The 15960-nt window shown below is 40.6% G+C and overlaps 2 protein-coding genes across 4 annotated transcripts; both read left to right on the top strand.

The window, feature by feature from the left end:
- The first annotated feature begins 724 nt into the window (after positions 1–724).
- slc25a25a (solute carrier family 25 member 25a) lies at positions 725–7846 on the top strand. 2 transcript variants are annotated; one of them, XM_034118069.1, is made up of 10 exons: positions 725–1018; positions 2551–2677; positions 2802–2889; positions 2970–3081; positions 4361–4519; positions 5243–5395; positions 5491–5598; positions 5711–5878; positions 6042–6192; positions 6491–7846. In XM_034118069.1, exons 1-10 carry the CDS (start codon positions 857–859, stop codon positions 6670–6672), a joined length of 1410 nt encoding a protein of 469 aa, XP_033973960.1. In that variant the 5' UTR covers positions 725–856; the 3' UTR covers positions 6673–7846. The 2 variants fall into 2 exon arrangements, with proteins under 2 accessions (XP_033973960.1, XP_033973959.1); XM_034118068.1 differs by having other exon boundaries at positions 6488–7846.
- Positions 7847–8239: 393 nt separating this feature from the next.
- Positions 8240–13727, top strand: LOC117472713 (probable palmitoyltransferase ZDHHC12). Of its 2 annotated transcripts, none has more exons than XM_034118066.1 (5): positions 8240–8575; positions 9439–9572; positions 9982–10062; positions 10860–11026; positions 11766–13727. In XM_034118066.1, the coding sequence occupies exons 1-5, from the start codon at positions 8479–8481 to the stop codon at positions 12079–12081; spliced, it is 795 nt and encodes a 264-aa protein (XP_033973957.1). In that variant the 5' UTR covers positions 8240–8478; the 3' UTR covers positions 12082–13727. The 2 variants fall into 2 exon arrangements, with proteins under 2 accessions (XP_033973957.1, XP_033973956.1); XM_034118065.1 differs by having other exon boundaries at positions 10857–11026.
- The last annotated feature ends 2233 nt before the right edge of the window (positions 13728–15960 follow it).

Genomic DNA, 15960 nt, shown 5'->3' with positions numbered 1-15960 from the left:
CAGTTTGAAATGCTGTAGTGACTTGTATTGAACCACTTAAATATTTATAATTAATGCTACTGAAAAGATGCTATTAATTTTATATCTCACATGCAGTTCACTGTAAAGCTACTTGGTGAAGGTGTTGGTTCATAAAACATGAACAGTTTTAAGAAAGAAAAAAACAGACCAGTTCTGAGAACACAAATTCCTGGTAAAGTAGTAGATGTTCAGGTTGATAAATAATATTTTCCACACTGAAGATTATGGAGGTATTGATCAGTCTTCTCATATTTTTAAGCCTCGATTTCTCCTTTCCCCCCCCCTCTAACATCACCAGAAGTCATCATTTAAGGGGTCATTTCTCGAAAAAAAATGTCGGGGGGGAAACCCCACGGACCCCCCGGGTAGGTCACTTACGGTACGTCAAGAGCCCCACCAAAAAAAAAGACCACCGGCTGCCACTGGTTGGGAGATCATGGCAAATATACCGCCAATTTGCCCAACTGGCCGCTTCTGCAGCTGTGTGAATGAAACTAAGGACTGGATTGGACAATTGTTCACGATGGATGAAAGAAGAGACAGGATTGGTTGTTCATTGTTCATTGGCTCTGCACAAGAATAAGGCGGGACCGAGCCGATCCCCATCAATGGGCGGGCTCAGCGATTGGTCAGTAGTAAAATTACGTTTTAAGACGCAGGACAGCCAATGACGAAGAGCTATTCCGGGAAGAGGCGTGGCATTGATGATATTCTTCAGAAGCCGGTGCTTCCTCCTTACCGGCATTCCAGTATTACCCCGTGGAGGAGTGAAACTGACAGAGCTGCGCTATTTATTTATTTATTGTAGTGTATTTTAAGATTTACGGAACCCAAGATGCTCGGCCTGTGCCTTTACGTCCCCGTCTCCAACTCAGACCCAGTTGAGGTGGAATATTTTGAGTCAAATGGACTGCCGTCGGAGCTGAAGTCTCTGTTCAACAAACTGAGCGTGTTCCTGCCTTCACAGGAATTTTCATCCTACAAAAGATGGCGAAAGGTGAGGAAAATGTCCCTGTTATCGTTTCATATCTCAACACACAGTCTGTGTAACTCTACAATCAACAAGTTATTAAGATATTATTACTATGACCGTGACTAGACCTTTATTTCCGGCCGCCGGAAGAATTAGCGTGGTTTTGTGAAAAGCCTTACGACTAGGCCGCAATAGATGACCGGCTTCAAAAAGAGCTGCGATCGAGCATTTCAAATGTAAAACTTGTCGAAAAACAATGCAACAGCTATTTATATAATGCTAAACGTAGATATGTGTTATGGTAATTTGCTTTTCGTCTATCCAATGTAATTCCCATTCATATGTTTTTAATACTGAACCGGCGCGGGCTAAACATTTTCAGTGAAATTCCACCCTAAAAAATGAATGTATGCTAATGCTATGCTATGACAGAGTAGGGTAAGGAAAGTCAGTATTTGCTGCCATTGCCATGTCTGCAATGCAAGTCAAACTATTCAGGTTTTGCACTTCTGAACTCAATATTTGTAAAATGCAAAAAAATGTGTATTTCTAATATTGTATTGAAAATATAAATATATATGTAATCCAAACATCCACCCTGAGACCAAAAAGGACATTGGTAGTATATATTTATTAAATAGGTGGTTACAACTTTCCCCTACATACTTGTTTAAACTGTGTTCTGCTGTACTTTTTAGGGTTAAGAAACTCTTGTTCCTTGCACATGAAATACAAATCTTTGATTTTGTGATGAAAGGTTGCACTGAGCTTTGACTAAATTGTTAGAAGTTTTAGTTATTGGGCTCAGCTGAAGTTCACATTTTTGTGCAGCTTGCAATACAGAAATAATCCGTAAACACATTATTTGGTCTGGCAACACCATTTAGCACCATTTGCCTCCAGCAAACTCAACTGCAATCTTTGTGTTTGACTGAATTAGACTTTTTAGGGGAAAAGGCCCCACATGGAGCAGAGGAATGGCAATACATTTTAACTGTATGCATGTGTACAGGTAGTAAAATGTCATCTGCAGGAAAGAGCAGGATGTCCTGCAGAGTGTGGTTACAGTGTGACAGTCGTATGCCTGCACTGTGTGTTAGAAGCAGTGTCAGATATCAGCACTTGACTGCTGGTGTCCTCATCTTGTTTTAGCAGGTTAGCGCTGGATTACAACAGTTGTCTGCCTGCCGTTGAGGTCAAACATAGACCAGATCTTACTATCTAATTACCCCCCCACCCCACCTGGTCCTGGGAAACGGACGTCATTTGTCATTCCAGAACACTTTGCAGCTTAGTGAAAGGCCATAGCGCTGTCCAACATGGTCATAAGCCACAAGCCAGACACCTTGTCGTAAGGACTGGCAGTCAGACAGTACATTCCAGAACATGTGACCTATGTGAAAATATTGTACTACCACACTTAGTTTGTGCCTTTGCCTTTAAAACATGCAATTCTTATCCCCCCCCCCCCCAACAAGCCTCATTATTCAAACTGCACACTTTTATTTGAAGTTAAGTACCATGTCTCACTGTTGTGCACATATTTTTCCTTACAGAAAACCTTAAAAAGAGAAGAAAGTAACTCAGGTGGACAGCTGGACTTTGAAGAGTTTGTTCACTATCTACAGGACTACGAGAAAGACCTAAAGCTGCTGGTGAAAAGCCTCACCAGCAAGAATACAGGTATGAGTCGCCTGACATTGCAGATGTGTCAGTGCTAGCTTGGTGTCACCTTTCACCTTGATAGTAGTTCACCTACATTGTGCAAGACCTTTTTCTTACAACTTGTCTGTGTTCCCTTTTTTAGGCCACGTTGATCCTCAGGAATTCATGCAGTCCCTCCAGGACATTGGTGTGCATATTTCCCCGCAGCACGCGGAGAAAGCCCTTAAAAGGTAATTTCATTCATCCATTTCATCCACTGCAATTGTTCATTGTTGGATAAAGGGACTAAATATATATATTTTTTTTAAAGCATGGATAAGAACGGAATGATAACTATCGGCAGTAAAGACTGGAGCAACTACCCCGTGGAGGAGAAGACCGAGAACATCCCTGAAATCATCCTCTACTGGAAGCACTCTACGGTAAGTTCAACCAGTTACACATTTAGCCTCCAAAATACCACAGGTAGAGACAGTTGTGCTGTGACAGGGAATATCTGAAGGAACCAGACGTTTCTGCTCTCTGTATCTGTCGTGGGTGATGCATACATCTTCTGATGACTTATTTTCACAAATCCTTCTCCGGTAAGGCTATCAGGGCGTCCGATAATGGTATCTGGAACTAATCAAAGGGCAGTGCATTACACCTTCCGTCTGGAAAAAAAGTCAACTGAAGAGCTAATTCTCTTAAAGCTCTATCACCACAAACCGTGCGTCAGCAATAAAGCCATATTAAGCTTTGAGAGGCATTGGTTACATTCCTAATGGATTATGTCCAAAGGATTTGTCTGCAGTTATGTAACGCAGAGCAGCGGTCAGTTGGAGCAGGTTGAGATTAAAGTGCTATAGCAGCGCTCCTGCTAAAGGGCAGCGTGATTTGAGTGTTATTTCAAGGCAGGTCTGTCTAATGAGTCCAGCTGCCTCAACTCTGCACAGAGGAGACACTGACAGGCTGAACTAGGGCCAGGAATAGAGCGGGAGTCACCCCTCCTGGGGGCCAAGCAGTAACTCGTGATTTACAGATGAAACATGAGCTGCTAGGGTCATTTCCCTCGAAAGAAAGCTGATATTAAATTGGTTTACGAGACACCCGTTTAATCCCCACAGCAAAACCAGTGTGACCCTGTGTGACAGTGAGACTCCCCATCAGCTGAGTATGGGGAGGCTGTTGATGCCCTCTAATTTGAGATGTGCAATATATAGTTACAAATCTAATTTAAGTCAGATTGATAAATCAAAGATACAATTTACCAAATGTATGTGTATTTGTTGAAGAGGACCAGATATCTAAAGCTGCAGGTTTAATCCGAACCAATTGTACCTTATGGACTTTACTCCTTTGCCTATGGAGCCTCATTAACATTATAGCTCAGTACAGTACATCAAAAGCAGTACAGCAGGTTCCTTATTACCCACTGCAAGCTATACTATTTTGACCTCCACCTGCAGTGTCTCAATGACAGCCAAACAGTTTGAACATTACTGTGGAATGAGGATCTGTTGAATGGTGTGGTGCCAACAAAGATTGAAACTGTGTGGTTACACTGTTTTGTGTTTTGTTTTGCACAGTAAATGTGCAGCTTTCAGTGTGATCTGTAAAGATGAAGCAGCTACAAATGTCCTGTGGCCTGCAGTCAGTGGGGGATTAATGGCGCCATTCATCTTCTCTGTACCTAATACTTCATGTATGTTCTGTTGACAGATATTCGACGTGGGGGATAACCTGATGGTGCCCGATGAGTTCACTGTGGAGGAGAAGCAGACCGGGATATGGTGGAGGCACCTGGTCGCCGGCGGAGGAGCTGGTGCTGTTTCAAGGACCTTCACCGCTCCACTGGATCGACTCAAAGTCATGATGCAGGTAAGACTAAACTTAATCCCAGGTTAAATCTCATTCTAGGAATGTTGACAATCAGAAAACTGAAGTTGGCGAAGGTGTTCTTCAATTTTACAGGCCTTGAGAACTAGACAGTTTGTGGGGACGCTTATGTAAATCTTACCGTGAGAATTATCAGCAGCTTGTTGGTAATTTAGCTGGCAGGTGCATCACGCTACAACCCTCAGGCCAAATGTAAAGACTTGGAAATCACTTAATAAATGAAATCAAGGCCTTGAGCCCATAATTAAGCTTACTTCATAAGTGTCACAATTGATAAGAAACCCAATTGCGAAAGACTGAGTTACCTAAGCGCAATAAACCAGTTAATGGTTGACACACAGTTTGTAAGAGTAGGGTTCCACAGTCCACTGATTAACCTGATGACAGAACACACCAGCGACCAATGGCTGGGCACATTCGGTCATCACACACTCGGCCGCGTACACCTTGCCGTCAGCAATGGGATAAAGGTCTACTTCTGATTCAGGATCTGTGTCAACGGCCCCGATGTGTGTCACTAATGGAAGATTGACTTTGAGCCCCTGTTGATTAGGATTGATTTGCTTTGGCCTTCTCCCAACGATTAATAGAACATACCTAGTTTTGGACCGATACATCCCAAATATCAATTGTCATTTTATAAGTTCCAGTTAAATCACATCAGATCTTTTAAGACTATAACAACTATAATTTCTTCCCCTTCAGGTTTATGGATCCCGAACCAACAACATGTGTATCATGACCGGGATGATGCAGATGATCAGAGAGGGTGGTATGAAGTCATTGTGGCGAGGAAATGGTGTGAACATCATCAAAATCGCCCCGGAGACGGCCCTAAAGTTCATGGCGTATGAGCAGGTATGATGAGTGGCTTTTGCTTTGCCTAAAATGAATAAATGATGATGCTTATGTTCCTGTATTAATGAGTTTTCTTTCTCTATCGGCTTGTGCAGATAAAAAAATTGATCTGTAACGATAAGCAGACTCTGGGGATCTTGGATCGATTTGTTGCAGGATCTCTGGCCGGAGTGCTCGCACAGAGCACAATCTACCCAATGGAGGTGATTACCAGCTTAATTACATCTACTCTAAAATAAAAAGCCAACTGGAAACTGTATATAGGAGTTCTCAAGACTTTATCATTAAACAGAACTGACTTTTTCTGTCCCCCAGGTCCTGAAAACCCGCCTTGCTCTGAGGAAGACCGGGCAGTACTCGAGTATCTCAGACTGTGCGAAGCAGATTTTCAGGAGAGAAGGACTCAGTGCTTTTTATAAAGGCTATATCCCCAACATGTTGGGCATCATCCCCTACGCAGGCATCGACCTGGCAGTGTACGAGGTGAGCAGTACTATAGGCACTGTTGCAGTGTTAAACCTGTGGGTCTACTTCTATCCCTAAGAATGTTCATATCGTATCGGTAACCTCCTTAACACATACCAAAGGACATTGTACTAAGGAAATGCTAGTGTCTTTTCCTCATCTCTTTCTACTCCATCCTCAGACGCTGAAGAACAGATACCTGCAGCAGTACGGCACCAACAGCAGCGACCCCGGCGTGCTGGTCCTGCTGGCCTGCGGCACCGTGTCAAGCACCTGCGGTCAGCTCGCCAGTTACCCTCTGGCTCTGGTCCGCACCCGCATGCAAGCACAAGGTGAGGCTCCTGAAAGACTGCACCTTTGTCATAGCTTTGCTCATACCAAAAAGTATTGCGTTGATAAGAATGTGGAATAGGTTCCTTTTTTAAATGCGTAAACAATTATCTTAAGGAAGTATCAGCTTCTTAAAGGACTACACTTACTTTTATGTTTCTCAGGCAATGAAGATGGTTCAGATAATGTCCTCATTTCAAGATCTAAAATTATCACTATCTCCCATTTATTTATTCCTCACCATTTTGTTTCTTGCATTGTGTGTAACTCTTTTCTTTCTTTTTTTTATCTTTACAGCAGCAGTGGAGGGCAGCCAGCAGATGACCATGTCCGGTCTCTTCAGGCAGATCTTGCAGACCGAGGGCCCGACGGGGCTGTACAGGGGCCTCGCCCCCAACTTCCTCAAAGTCATCCCTGCCGTTAGCATTAGCTACGTGGTGTACGAGCATTTGAAGACACAGCTTGGGGTGAAATCGCGCTGAAGCTCACCCTCTCATTGTCAGGACACTTCTGAAGATTCATGTGACAAGTGACCCTCACCCACTCTCCGTCTCCCTCCCATATCGCTCCTGCTAGGGAAACCCAGGGGCCTTTTGGTTCCTGTGGCGATCTCATTCTGTGAATGTCCGCCTGAATATGAAAGATGAGAAAGGACACTTAAGTTGAAAAGGTGGAGGATATGGACTCTGTGAGCTCACGTTGTCGGGATTGTAAACTGCTGCTATTTTTTATTTTTAAAAGAAGTTGTGTTGAGAGTTGAAATGAGAAAAAAGATGGATGTGGGTGATCAGCTATTGGAGGACCAAATGCTTATATTGTCCCTGCTGTTTGGTGCCTGTTACAGTTTTTTTTTCATAGTAGTGTGATTGCAGGCTCTGGGCAGTTCACCAGCATTTGTGTTATGCAACTCTGGGGGGAAAAACTCCAATTACGAGTAACTTTAGATGGCAGATAGCATTAATAAGCAGTTTCATTATTCAACCATTCTACCTATAGGAAGAAATGTGTTCTTAACAGAGAACTTTGCACACGTGAGTTTGATCTCTCCATCCCTCTCCCGAATGAATCAATGAATGGATGAGCGGATTTCCTGAATTCCAGTCTGCAGTATTTATTGTTTTGAATGTCTAGGAGAGGAAGGAGGTACAATGCTGCGTGATCCTGGAGAGCCACATGTGCGATCTTTATAAATGCAGTGATTGTATTCAGGGTGAAAACTAACACAAGAGACAGCCTTAACATGTGCCTTTGAAACGCTAAATATAGTTGTCTGGTGAAATGTGGTTTGTCTACTCATGAGTCACTGTAGCTGATGTTAGACCTGGAAAATAACTTTTTTGTTGTGTGTGTGTGTAAACTGTTTCAGATTATGTCTGTTAACTTGTGTAGATATTCTTGCCCATTTTCTAGGTATAAAGGTCTTAATGTTCACCTCAGGTTACGGGCAGATTATTGTTTAATTCACAGAAAAGCACACAAAGCCAATGTTTTTTGTTTCACTACATGTTCACTAAGAAAAACCAGGGCTTTAAAAAAAGATGGGTGACATAAAGCACTTTAATCAATGCTGGAAGGGCCTCTGAATTAATGTCATATCAATCCAGGTATTAAGGTTTAATGGACCACTTTGATGCAAATAAATGCAAATTCTTGTAATACTGAGTTTGATGTCTTGATTTTGTTTTGGTGCAGAATGATGTAGATTTAGGATTTGTATCAAATCACATACATTACAATTACAGTTTCACCTCGGCAACAAGCTACATTATGCCTGCATTCAGCAGCCACTCGTAGAAGTTTAATATATTCATTTGAACACAATTTAAAACATTCTTTTAGGGATATAATACAAACATAATTTAATAAACCATATACTGTAGTAACTAGTCTAAAGATATAAACTCGGAGAGGTTCCTTAATGTTCCTAATATCCATAGCTAGACGTATAACTATAATTATTTTGCAGATGTATGTGTATCCGTAGAAAACACGTTTGACTTCCTCCTTTGCGCACGGTTCGCTTATTATGTCCCACGCAGGCTACCGTACCTAAACAAGCAAGAGGCAACAACAGGATGGATAACATAGAACCAGAGATAAAATATATAAAATGCTCGTATATTACCTTTACTAGATACATTATAACTCTATGGACTGCATAGTTATTTGTCTAACATGGTTAAAATGGGATTTATGATATATGTATTGGTCTTATTATAAAATAACTGTTGTTGCTAACCAGGCTAGCTAGTTAGCAGCAGCAGCGGTGCTAATGAAAGATATTTAAAATGGGGCAGAACATGTTTCGGACCGGGTTTCTGGTCCGGGCCACACACACCCTGCTCACCTGGGTCATTACCCTCATACTGTTCCTGCACAACACCGGTAAGCTCATTTAGACTAATACAACTTATCTGAAACTACTAGCATCGCGACGGACCACCAGGGCTTTTAACAAGCACACCTGGCTTCAAAAGGATGATAGTAACAGTAGTATTAGTACAATAGTTAAGTAGTTAAAGAATGGCTTGTCCCAGGTCGCCCTGTCCGGTTCCAGGTTCACTAATGGCCCAAATAAAATAGTATTTGGATAGTCGTAAAACCTTTAAATACCCTCTCAATGCATTGGGTATTATTTATGCTCCTTATTTTGTATTATATTCATACTCCTGCATTGTAAATGTTACTTAGGTAAAAGTATAATACAGTTAAAATAAGTGTATAATCAGGAAAATGTACTTTAAGTATTAAAAGTTTAAAAATGCGATGTTACAAAGAACCTCCACATTATTTAAAATAGGTTGATATCAAACTCTCTTCTTACATGTTGCATCGTAATATGCCACACAGTCTTTTTCTGATGTTAAAGGCTCCATAATACTAAAGGGGTGTCCTTTTTCTTGGCTTACTAGACTGTTCTATCTGCCCTACTGTTTGCCTTTAGCCATTTGTTTAATAAAAAAAAAGTGAAGCCCTATTTAACCGTATTAGTTTCTAAAGAAAATGTACATATATGCAAGAGACTACCATATATCATTGTGGTGTTTGGTTATTGTCACATTTTTATGATTTAATGTTGTAATTTCCTGGTCTTAATTTCTATTTACAAGTTTCTGAAGTTATCAGACTGTTCTAGGTCATAGAATCCAACTGTTGGTTAGATTAACTATTGCATGAAATCACTAATAGTCTTATTGCAGCACTGTATTTTGGTTATGCTAGTTTATCTCTTTGGTGTGTGTTTGCAGATCTGCGGAGATGTGAGGAGCAAGGAGAGCTGCTGCTGCCGCTCCTCTTCTTCCTCCTGGTCGCGCTCTCAGTGCTCTTATACTTTGCTGTTTCTTTAATGGACCCTGGCTTCATTCTCACTGACTCTGTCAAGGTGAGTTTAACTAACCCACACCTTAAAAAGCAAAGCAGGCACATTATTTCATGAAAAATATCTGTGTATTTCTGTTTATATCAATAATGCTTACTGTCATCATCAGACTCTCAGGTCTTAAATGGAGCTTAAAAAATCTCACATGATGATGCAATAATTATAATGCAACTTTAACAGAAAAAGAAGTCAAGCTGTGCTCTATAATGAAACATCTTGTTACCTTTCACATGTTTTAAAGTCTGTGGAAATTGATTTTCTTGAGCTGCGTAGATTAAAGGAGTTAATCTAGAAACCCTTACTGTAAGGTGATTTTAGGTAAACAGGCTACATGCAGTTAAATGACAGAAAGTCCTGTCCAGGTCAGAGTGTGTGTTCATGTGTGATCCACGTCATTCTGTGTTGCGTTCAGGGTTCAAATGAGGAAATGGAATCGATGATTCCTCAGTCTTTGACCCCTCGGCTGAGGCGCTGTGGATACTGCCTGCTGCAGGTAACCAGCTGACACCGTTCATCAGCACCTGGAGTTCACCATCAGTCTGTTTTCTACATGTCTGAAAAGTCCCATGTTTTTATACTCTTTGTTCATTTAATATCTCATTTTTAAACCTGTCTAACTCAAACACAGATTATGTATATCACCTTGCTGTGTTGAAATGCTCAAGACTTACATGTTATATTATCGTTATCTGTTTGTATTTAAATGTTTTTTTTTCAAAGATTTGTTTTGATAGTGTAACTAAAATTCAATCCGACAACATGTTGACTGTGATAGGACAACTAGTCAACCTTTGGCATGATGATGTGTGGAAGACCATTTCTACCAATGTGATGGGAGAACAATCCTGTTTGTCATAATGTAGAGAAGCTAAGTTATCATTTGAGATACTAAGTCAATATAAGGAAAAAGTTCCTCATTATTTAGAGGTATTAAGTAAATATAACAAAAAGGTTTATCATTATTTTGAGATACTATGTCATTATGTACCCTACTAAGTGATATTTTAATATACTAAGTCAATATTCTTTAGATACTAAGTCAATATTTTAAGATAAGTGATTAATTATTTAATTATTCTATTTATGTTTAAGTTTAAAAAAAAAAAAAAAAGTCTTACAAGCTCGAGATCAGTGCACTCAATCAGGCTTTGAAGGAGAAAAGACACTGCAATATTTTGACATGCTGCTCATATCCTTCCATACCTACATCTCCTTCTTGAATAGTGGATTGACTTCTCCCAGTTACAATACAACTTGTCTCTCTCTCTCCCTTACACATCTTTTAAGCAGCAGCCAATGAGAGCGAAGCACTGTCAGACGTGTAAGCGCTGCGTCCGTCGCTTCGATCACCACTGCCCCTGGATTGAGAACTGTGTGGGAGAGAGGAACCACCGCTGGTTCATCGTCTACCTGCTGGTGCAGCTGCTCGCTCTGCTGTGGGCGCTACACATCGCTCTGTATGTCTGCTGAACACTGAACCTCCCTTGTGCTCTTTAAAGATTACGCTTTTTGGGGTTTCCCTTTGCTGTAGTGGTAAATAGTTATTTGTAAATGGTCTGCAACGGCTAAAGTTCCCTCCAGAGGGTGTTTTCTCTTCCACACTATGTAACACTCGTGCTTCTATTAGCTAACTACAACTAAATGTACGTGAAAGGCTAAGGGGAGGCAAATCTCTAAGTGGTTGACCAATCACATCAGAGCCGGCCAGCTAACCAATCAGAGCAGACTGGGCTCTGGTTTCAGACAGAGGGTGAAAAGAGGTGCTGCAGCACAGGCAGTATGAGAAAAATAAAGAGCTTTTTGAACATTAAAGCATGGAGACATGTCACAGTAGAGACACAAATTACAAATATGAATCTGAAAATTAGCATTATATGGCCTCTTTAGAAAAAGAAACAGCAGAATTTAACAATTAAAGGACGTGATGTGATGTAGAGCATGTGCATGTGCATATGCAGATATAGATGGAGGAACACATTTATTCAATTTTAAATAAAACCTCAGTGAGTAGGCCTGTTACGTTTAATTGAAGAAAAGGAGAGACATAACCAGTTAATTGGTTGAGGTGAATGGCAGGTACAGGATCGGTGTTGAACACAGCTTGGCAAGACACTCAGCCTGCCAGACCTTGATCAGGGCAGAGAACAACCCCAAAGACAATAGTGACTCACCTGAACATTTGTTTTTGTCCTCCAGGTCTGGCATCACCCCCACCCTCACCTGGGAGCAGTGGTTCAGAGTGAACGGGTTCCTGCTGGCGGCGCTGGGTGTGGTGGGGGTCTTCTCCATGGTGGTGGTGCTGCTGTTGGGCTGCCACCTGTACCTGGTCTCCATCAGCTGCACCACCTGGGAGTTCATGTCACGCCACAGGATCTCCTACCTGAAGAACTTCAGTGACGAGGAGAACCCGTTTGACCGCGGAGTCATCTGTAACCTGTGGGACTTCTTCTGCGTGTGCAGCACGGTGGTGTGGGAGAAAATGTACACCAGAAACACCCCCAACTCTGTCTGACCTCCAACCAGACGGAGCATGAGAATCTAAACCTGGGTTGGACACTACTTTCAGGGAAATAACCTTTAATCATTATTTAATTTGCCCTTTTGGGTAGGCCTTAACAACTTGAGTGGACCATGAAATATGTCCTTACTACCTGCGAAAGTTGAGATACAGTGCTTATCAGGTATTTAGCAAACTAACTGCTGGTTTTGCTTATTTACTAAAATTGTACAAGATTTTTTAAACATAACAGAACATAACTCTTTGCTGGAGTAAAAACAAGGTTTTCTACAAAAATACGCCCTTTAAACCATGCTAGCAGTGATGCCCCAAAGATGGCAGGGTCCGTCTGAACGTCAGTTTTTATGTTGGCCCAGAACTTTAGACCTGACTGAAATTCCTCAAAAACGTTTAAATGGATTGCCTTAAAATGTTGTACAGACACTCATGTCCCTCAGAGGATGGATCCTATGCAGTTCAAGGGGGCAGGGCTTTCCATATCAGCATTTCAGTCTTTTTAATAGATCCAACCACAGTTGTTTATTTATTTGTCTGTTTGTCAGCAGGATTACGTGAAACTACTGCCCTGATTTTGTATTCAACTTTTGAGTCCTTGTAACCCATAATATTTTGGAATGGATCAGAATCAGTGGAAAATGCACACCATTTTTGCACTTACAGAAAAGGCCTTGGCAGGGGTCCTCTCTGATTGATCCTTATAGATTATTAATACTTTTGTTCCAATCCACCAATCTTTTGTTCCAGACTACAGAAGTCTAAAATATTATTTTCATACTGCTTTCCTGATAGTGTCACTTGAAGCCCAAACTCTACAGCGCCTACACAAGCAAACATGTCTCTCTTTTAAATCCTTCCTCTAAGACTTCCAAACATCAGATTTAAAACGCAGTCCAAATAAAAACTGAATGCCTAGCACAATTATAGGTAAAAGCTTAATCTGATTTAAAAATAGAGAACAAGGCTAAAGATCTGACATTCTGTGCTCATTTCTGGTCCTTCTATGATCCTACAGACAGATACAATTTCACAACCATGATTAGTTCAGTGGATGGTTATTTTCAGTGGTGGAAGGTACAAATACTCAAGTAATGTACTTAAGTGCCTAATTGAGGTACTATAATCAATGTACTTTACTTGATTGTTACCATTTAATGCCACATTATAATTATAATTCAATACATTCTGGAGTCAAATACTTTTCACACAGAAAAATCTAGTTACTTTGCAAATTCCAATTATTCAAGCAAAAATATGTTCAACTTATTCTGCATAATAAGTACTTTTGGTTTTGTTACTTATGTATTTTGATACTACTACTTTTTTTACTTTTTCTTAAGTAACATTCGACTTAACAGAAATGCATTTTAAAAGATCTAAATAGTTGAAAACCTGTGTTTTCCTCTCAGGTCTGGTCATTACTTGCTCTACTGTAAATCGTTGAGTTGTTGCCTTGTGAGAGTGGTGATTTTCATATTGAACACCTTTTGCCTTTATGTCTAGGGCGATTCAGGTCTTGTGCCTTTGCTTCTTTACAAATTGATAATCTACACAAAGTGAACCAAACATGTTTTTTTTACTGTATTTGTTTTGTTTGTATTTATTGACAAGAGTACATTAAAACACTGATGATATGCATGTTGTTATAGAGTACATCTGTACAGACTGACATTCCCTTGTTCACATTCATACATAAATACAGTACTGACACAAAAGTAACATATAATATTCAGCAGCATGAACTTAAAGTGCTACAGCGGCTACATCAACGTTGTCTTGATATAATTCATTCAGTTAGCTGACGGCCTTCCCCGGGGTCCAGCTTCTTGCTCAGGGGAACTTCAGCAGGACATACTGGCCTTTTTAATTCAAGAACATTCTATTTGTTTAAAGAGCAACTTAACACTGTTAAAGCTCTAACAGATAATAACTCCCCTTAAATAAGTTAAGTAAATAAGTGACGAAAAGAACTGAGCGAGTACGAAAATTCCTGCAAGAGAGAGCGTGTTTCAGTTCGCCCCATAGATTTGACATTACATCTGGACTCAAATAAATGTATATCTGTCTGTCTAGGTAGGTAAACAACACACAAACAACAAACATTGTTAGAAGGCGGACTGAAAGGAGAGGTTAGGTGCTTAAAATGGATTTTGCTCTTGCATGTTGACTTGCAGACTGAACGGCGCCCACATTTGTCACTCGCTCAGTCCTTTTCTCGTATAAAGGTCCACATTTTCCCTCTCAATTGTAATCAAAGGGGTTGTTTCATTTCTTGAGTTTCACTACTATCTTTCCTACATTCTCCACGTTTGAAGTGGTTACAACTGAGGTTCTAGGAATGTCTTGGTTTCCAGCGTCTTTGGCAGTCAGGAATAAAAAAACAGACCTCTTCAAACCGTTGATTTCTGATTCTGTCTGATTCTGCCTTGTACTTTTTGGGTGCACAGAGCACGAGACAGCAACACATATTTGTATTCTTTTTGGTCTAGATAACATATTTACTCAATATTGCTCTGGAAAAAAGGATTCAAAACAGCTTAACACTAAAGACAATCAATTAATAGTATGATAAAATGATGCTCATTTAACTGGTTTTAGTGTTAAGTTACTCTTTAAAGTATAACTCTGTTATAGTTCTCAATAGTTCATCCACCTCTCCCGTCAGAGTTAGGGTTTTTCTATTCAAATGTGAGTGTGATAATATCAAAAACAGATCTTAAAGGGATTAGTTTTTTTATGAATTTCAACTAAATCAAGACATGCTTCTAAAACCTTCGTCCCTGCGGCTCCTCTTCTTCCTCTTGATTTATTGCACTGACATCATGAGAGCTTCAGTATCACAGAATATTATTAGCTAAAAATACAGTTATTTTTCTTACTGTTATGGCTATATAATATTCTCTATGGCTTCCCTTTTATATATATATATATATATCACTAGTATTTATAGGATTTCTAGTGCACAAGTTCATCACGGTGCCATGCACTTCTAATGAAAAAACAGTTGGTCAGGTGGTGAGATGGATGCGTCTTTGCTTTACGAGGGAATTACTTGAAACATTTACATGTTTTAAGAAAAGGCTTGTTACCAGAAATTGGGTAGGCTAAACGTGTTTCATATGTTTGGTCAAGGCAGTGGGCAAAGCCTGTCACAGTGATGCATAGAATTGGCAGCATGTACTGTATTTCTGAAGGACAAATATTGTATAATAAGCAAAGGCCACAAAGCTAGCAGAATCTGTCTCGAACACACAGGATGCTTAAAGAGGCTAAGACTGGTTATTCATATGCCTATTGTGTAATGTTTCTGACCAAGGACATGCTAATACATAAGGCTGATTTTTAGTTTAACGGAACACTGTCTTATTGCTAAATAATCAACTTGATTAGCATGAAACAAGTGCTAGTTAGCATAAGTCAAGTCAATGTTATCTAACACTTGTATTGCTAACAACTATGGTTTTAGTTAAAAGGCTTTAGGCTCCACGGGAACGAAAACGGGTTGTATCCGCATATTTCTCTTGCGTATAGCCCTTTAAGCTACACGACGCCGTAACGGAACGGTAGAAACGGACCCTGCAAACGACAACGGGTCCAAAGGTGGATAGATCTGGGAACGGAGCGCTCTGGGGGGTCCAACGGGGCCGTGTGGTAGCCTATACGGTCATCCGTTTCTGATAATGACGACGCAATAGCCCCGCCTCTCCCCACCTCTGCTGCTCACCCCCGCAAAAGTACACTGCACACTGAATTCAGATTATTTATCTTTATCTCGATATGGACATAAACGTGAGTGAAGTCTAATCTGACAGGACGGAGACACGCAGCTCCTCCCGCTGTGATGCAGCGGGAGCAAAACACACACTTCAAGTCAGA

This window comes from Trematomus bernacchii, unplaced genomic scaffold (assembly GCF_902827165.1).
Source record: "Trematomus bernacchii unplaced genomic scaffold, fTreBer1.1, whole genome shotgun sequence".
Taxonomy (NCBI): domain Eukaryota; kingdom Metazoa; phylum Chordata; class Actinopteri; order Perciformes; family Nototheniidae; genus Trematomus; species Trematomus bernacchii.
The sequence above is the reverse complement of the archived record's forward strand: the minus strand, read 5'-3'. Positions and strand labels throughout refer to the sequence as shown.

Coding starts and splice junctions, on each gene's coding strand:
- slc25a25a (XM_034118068.1), top strand. CDS start 857: ATGCTCGGCCTGTGCCTTTACGTCCCCGTCTCCAACTCAGACCCAGTT. Junction 1,019..2,550: donor CCTACAAAAGATGGCGAAAG/GTGAGGAAAATG, acceptor TTTTCCTTACAG/AAAACCTTAAAAAGAGAAGA. Junction 2,678..2,801: donor CCTCACCAGCAAGAATACAG/GTATGAGTCGCC, acceptor TCCCTTTTTTAG/GCCACGTTGATCCTCAGGAA.
- LOC117472713 (XM_034118065.1), top strand. CDS start 8,479: ATGGGGCAGAACATGTTTCGGACCGGGTTTCTGGTCCGGGCCACACAC. Junction 10,063..10,856: donor GTGGATACTGCCTGCTGCAG/GTAACCAGCTGA, acceptor ACATCTTTTAAG/CAGCAGCCAATGAGAGCGAA. Junction 11,027..11,765: donor TGGGCGCTACACATCGCTCT/GTATGTCTGCTG, acceptor TTTGTCCTCCAG/GTCTGGCATCACCCCCACCC.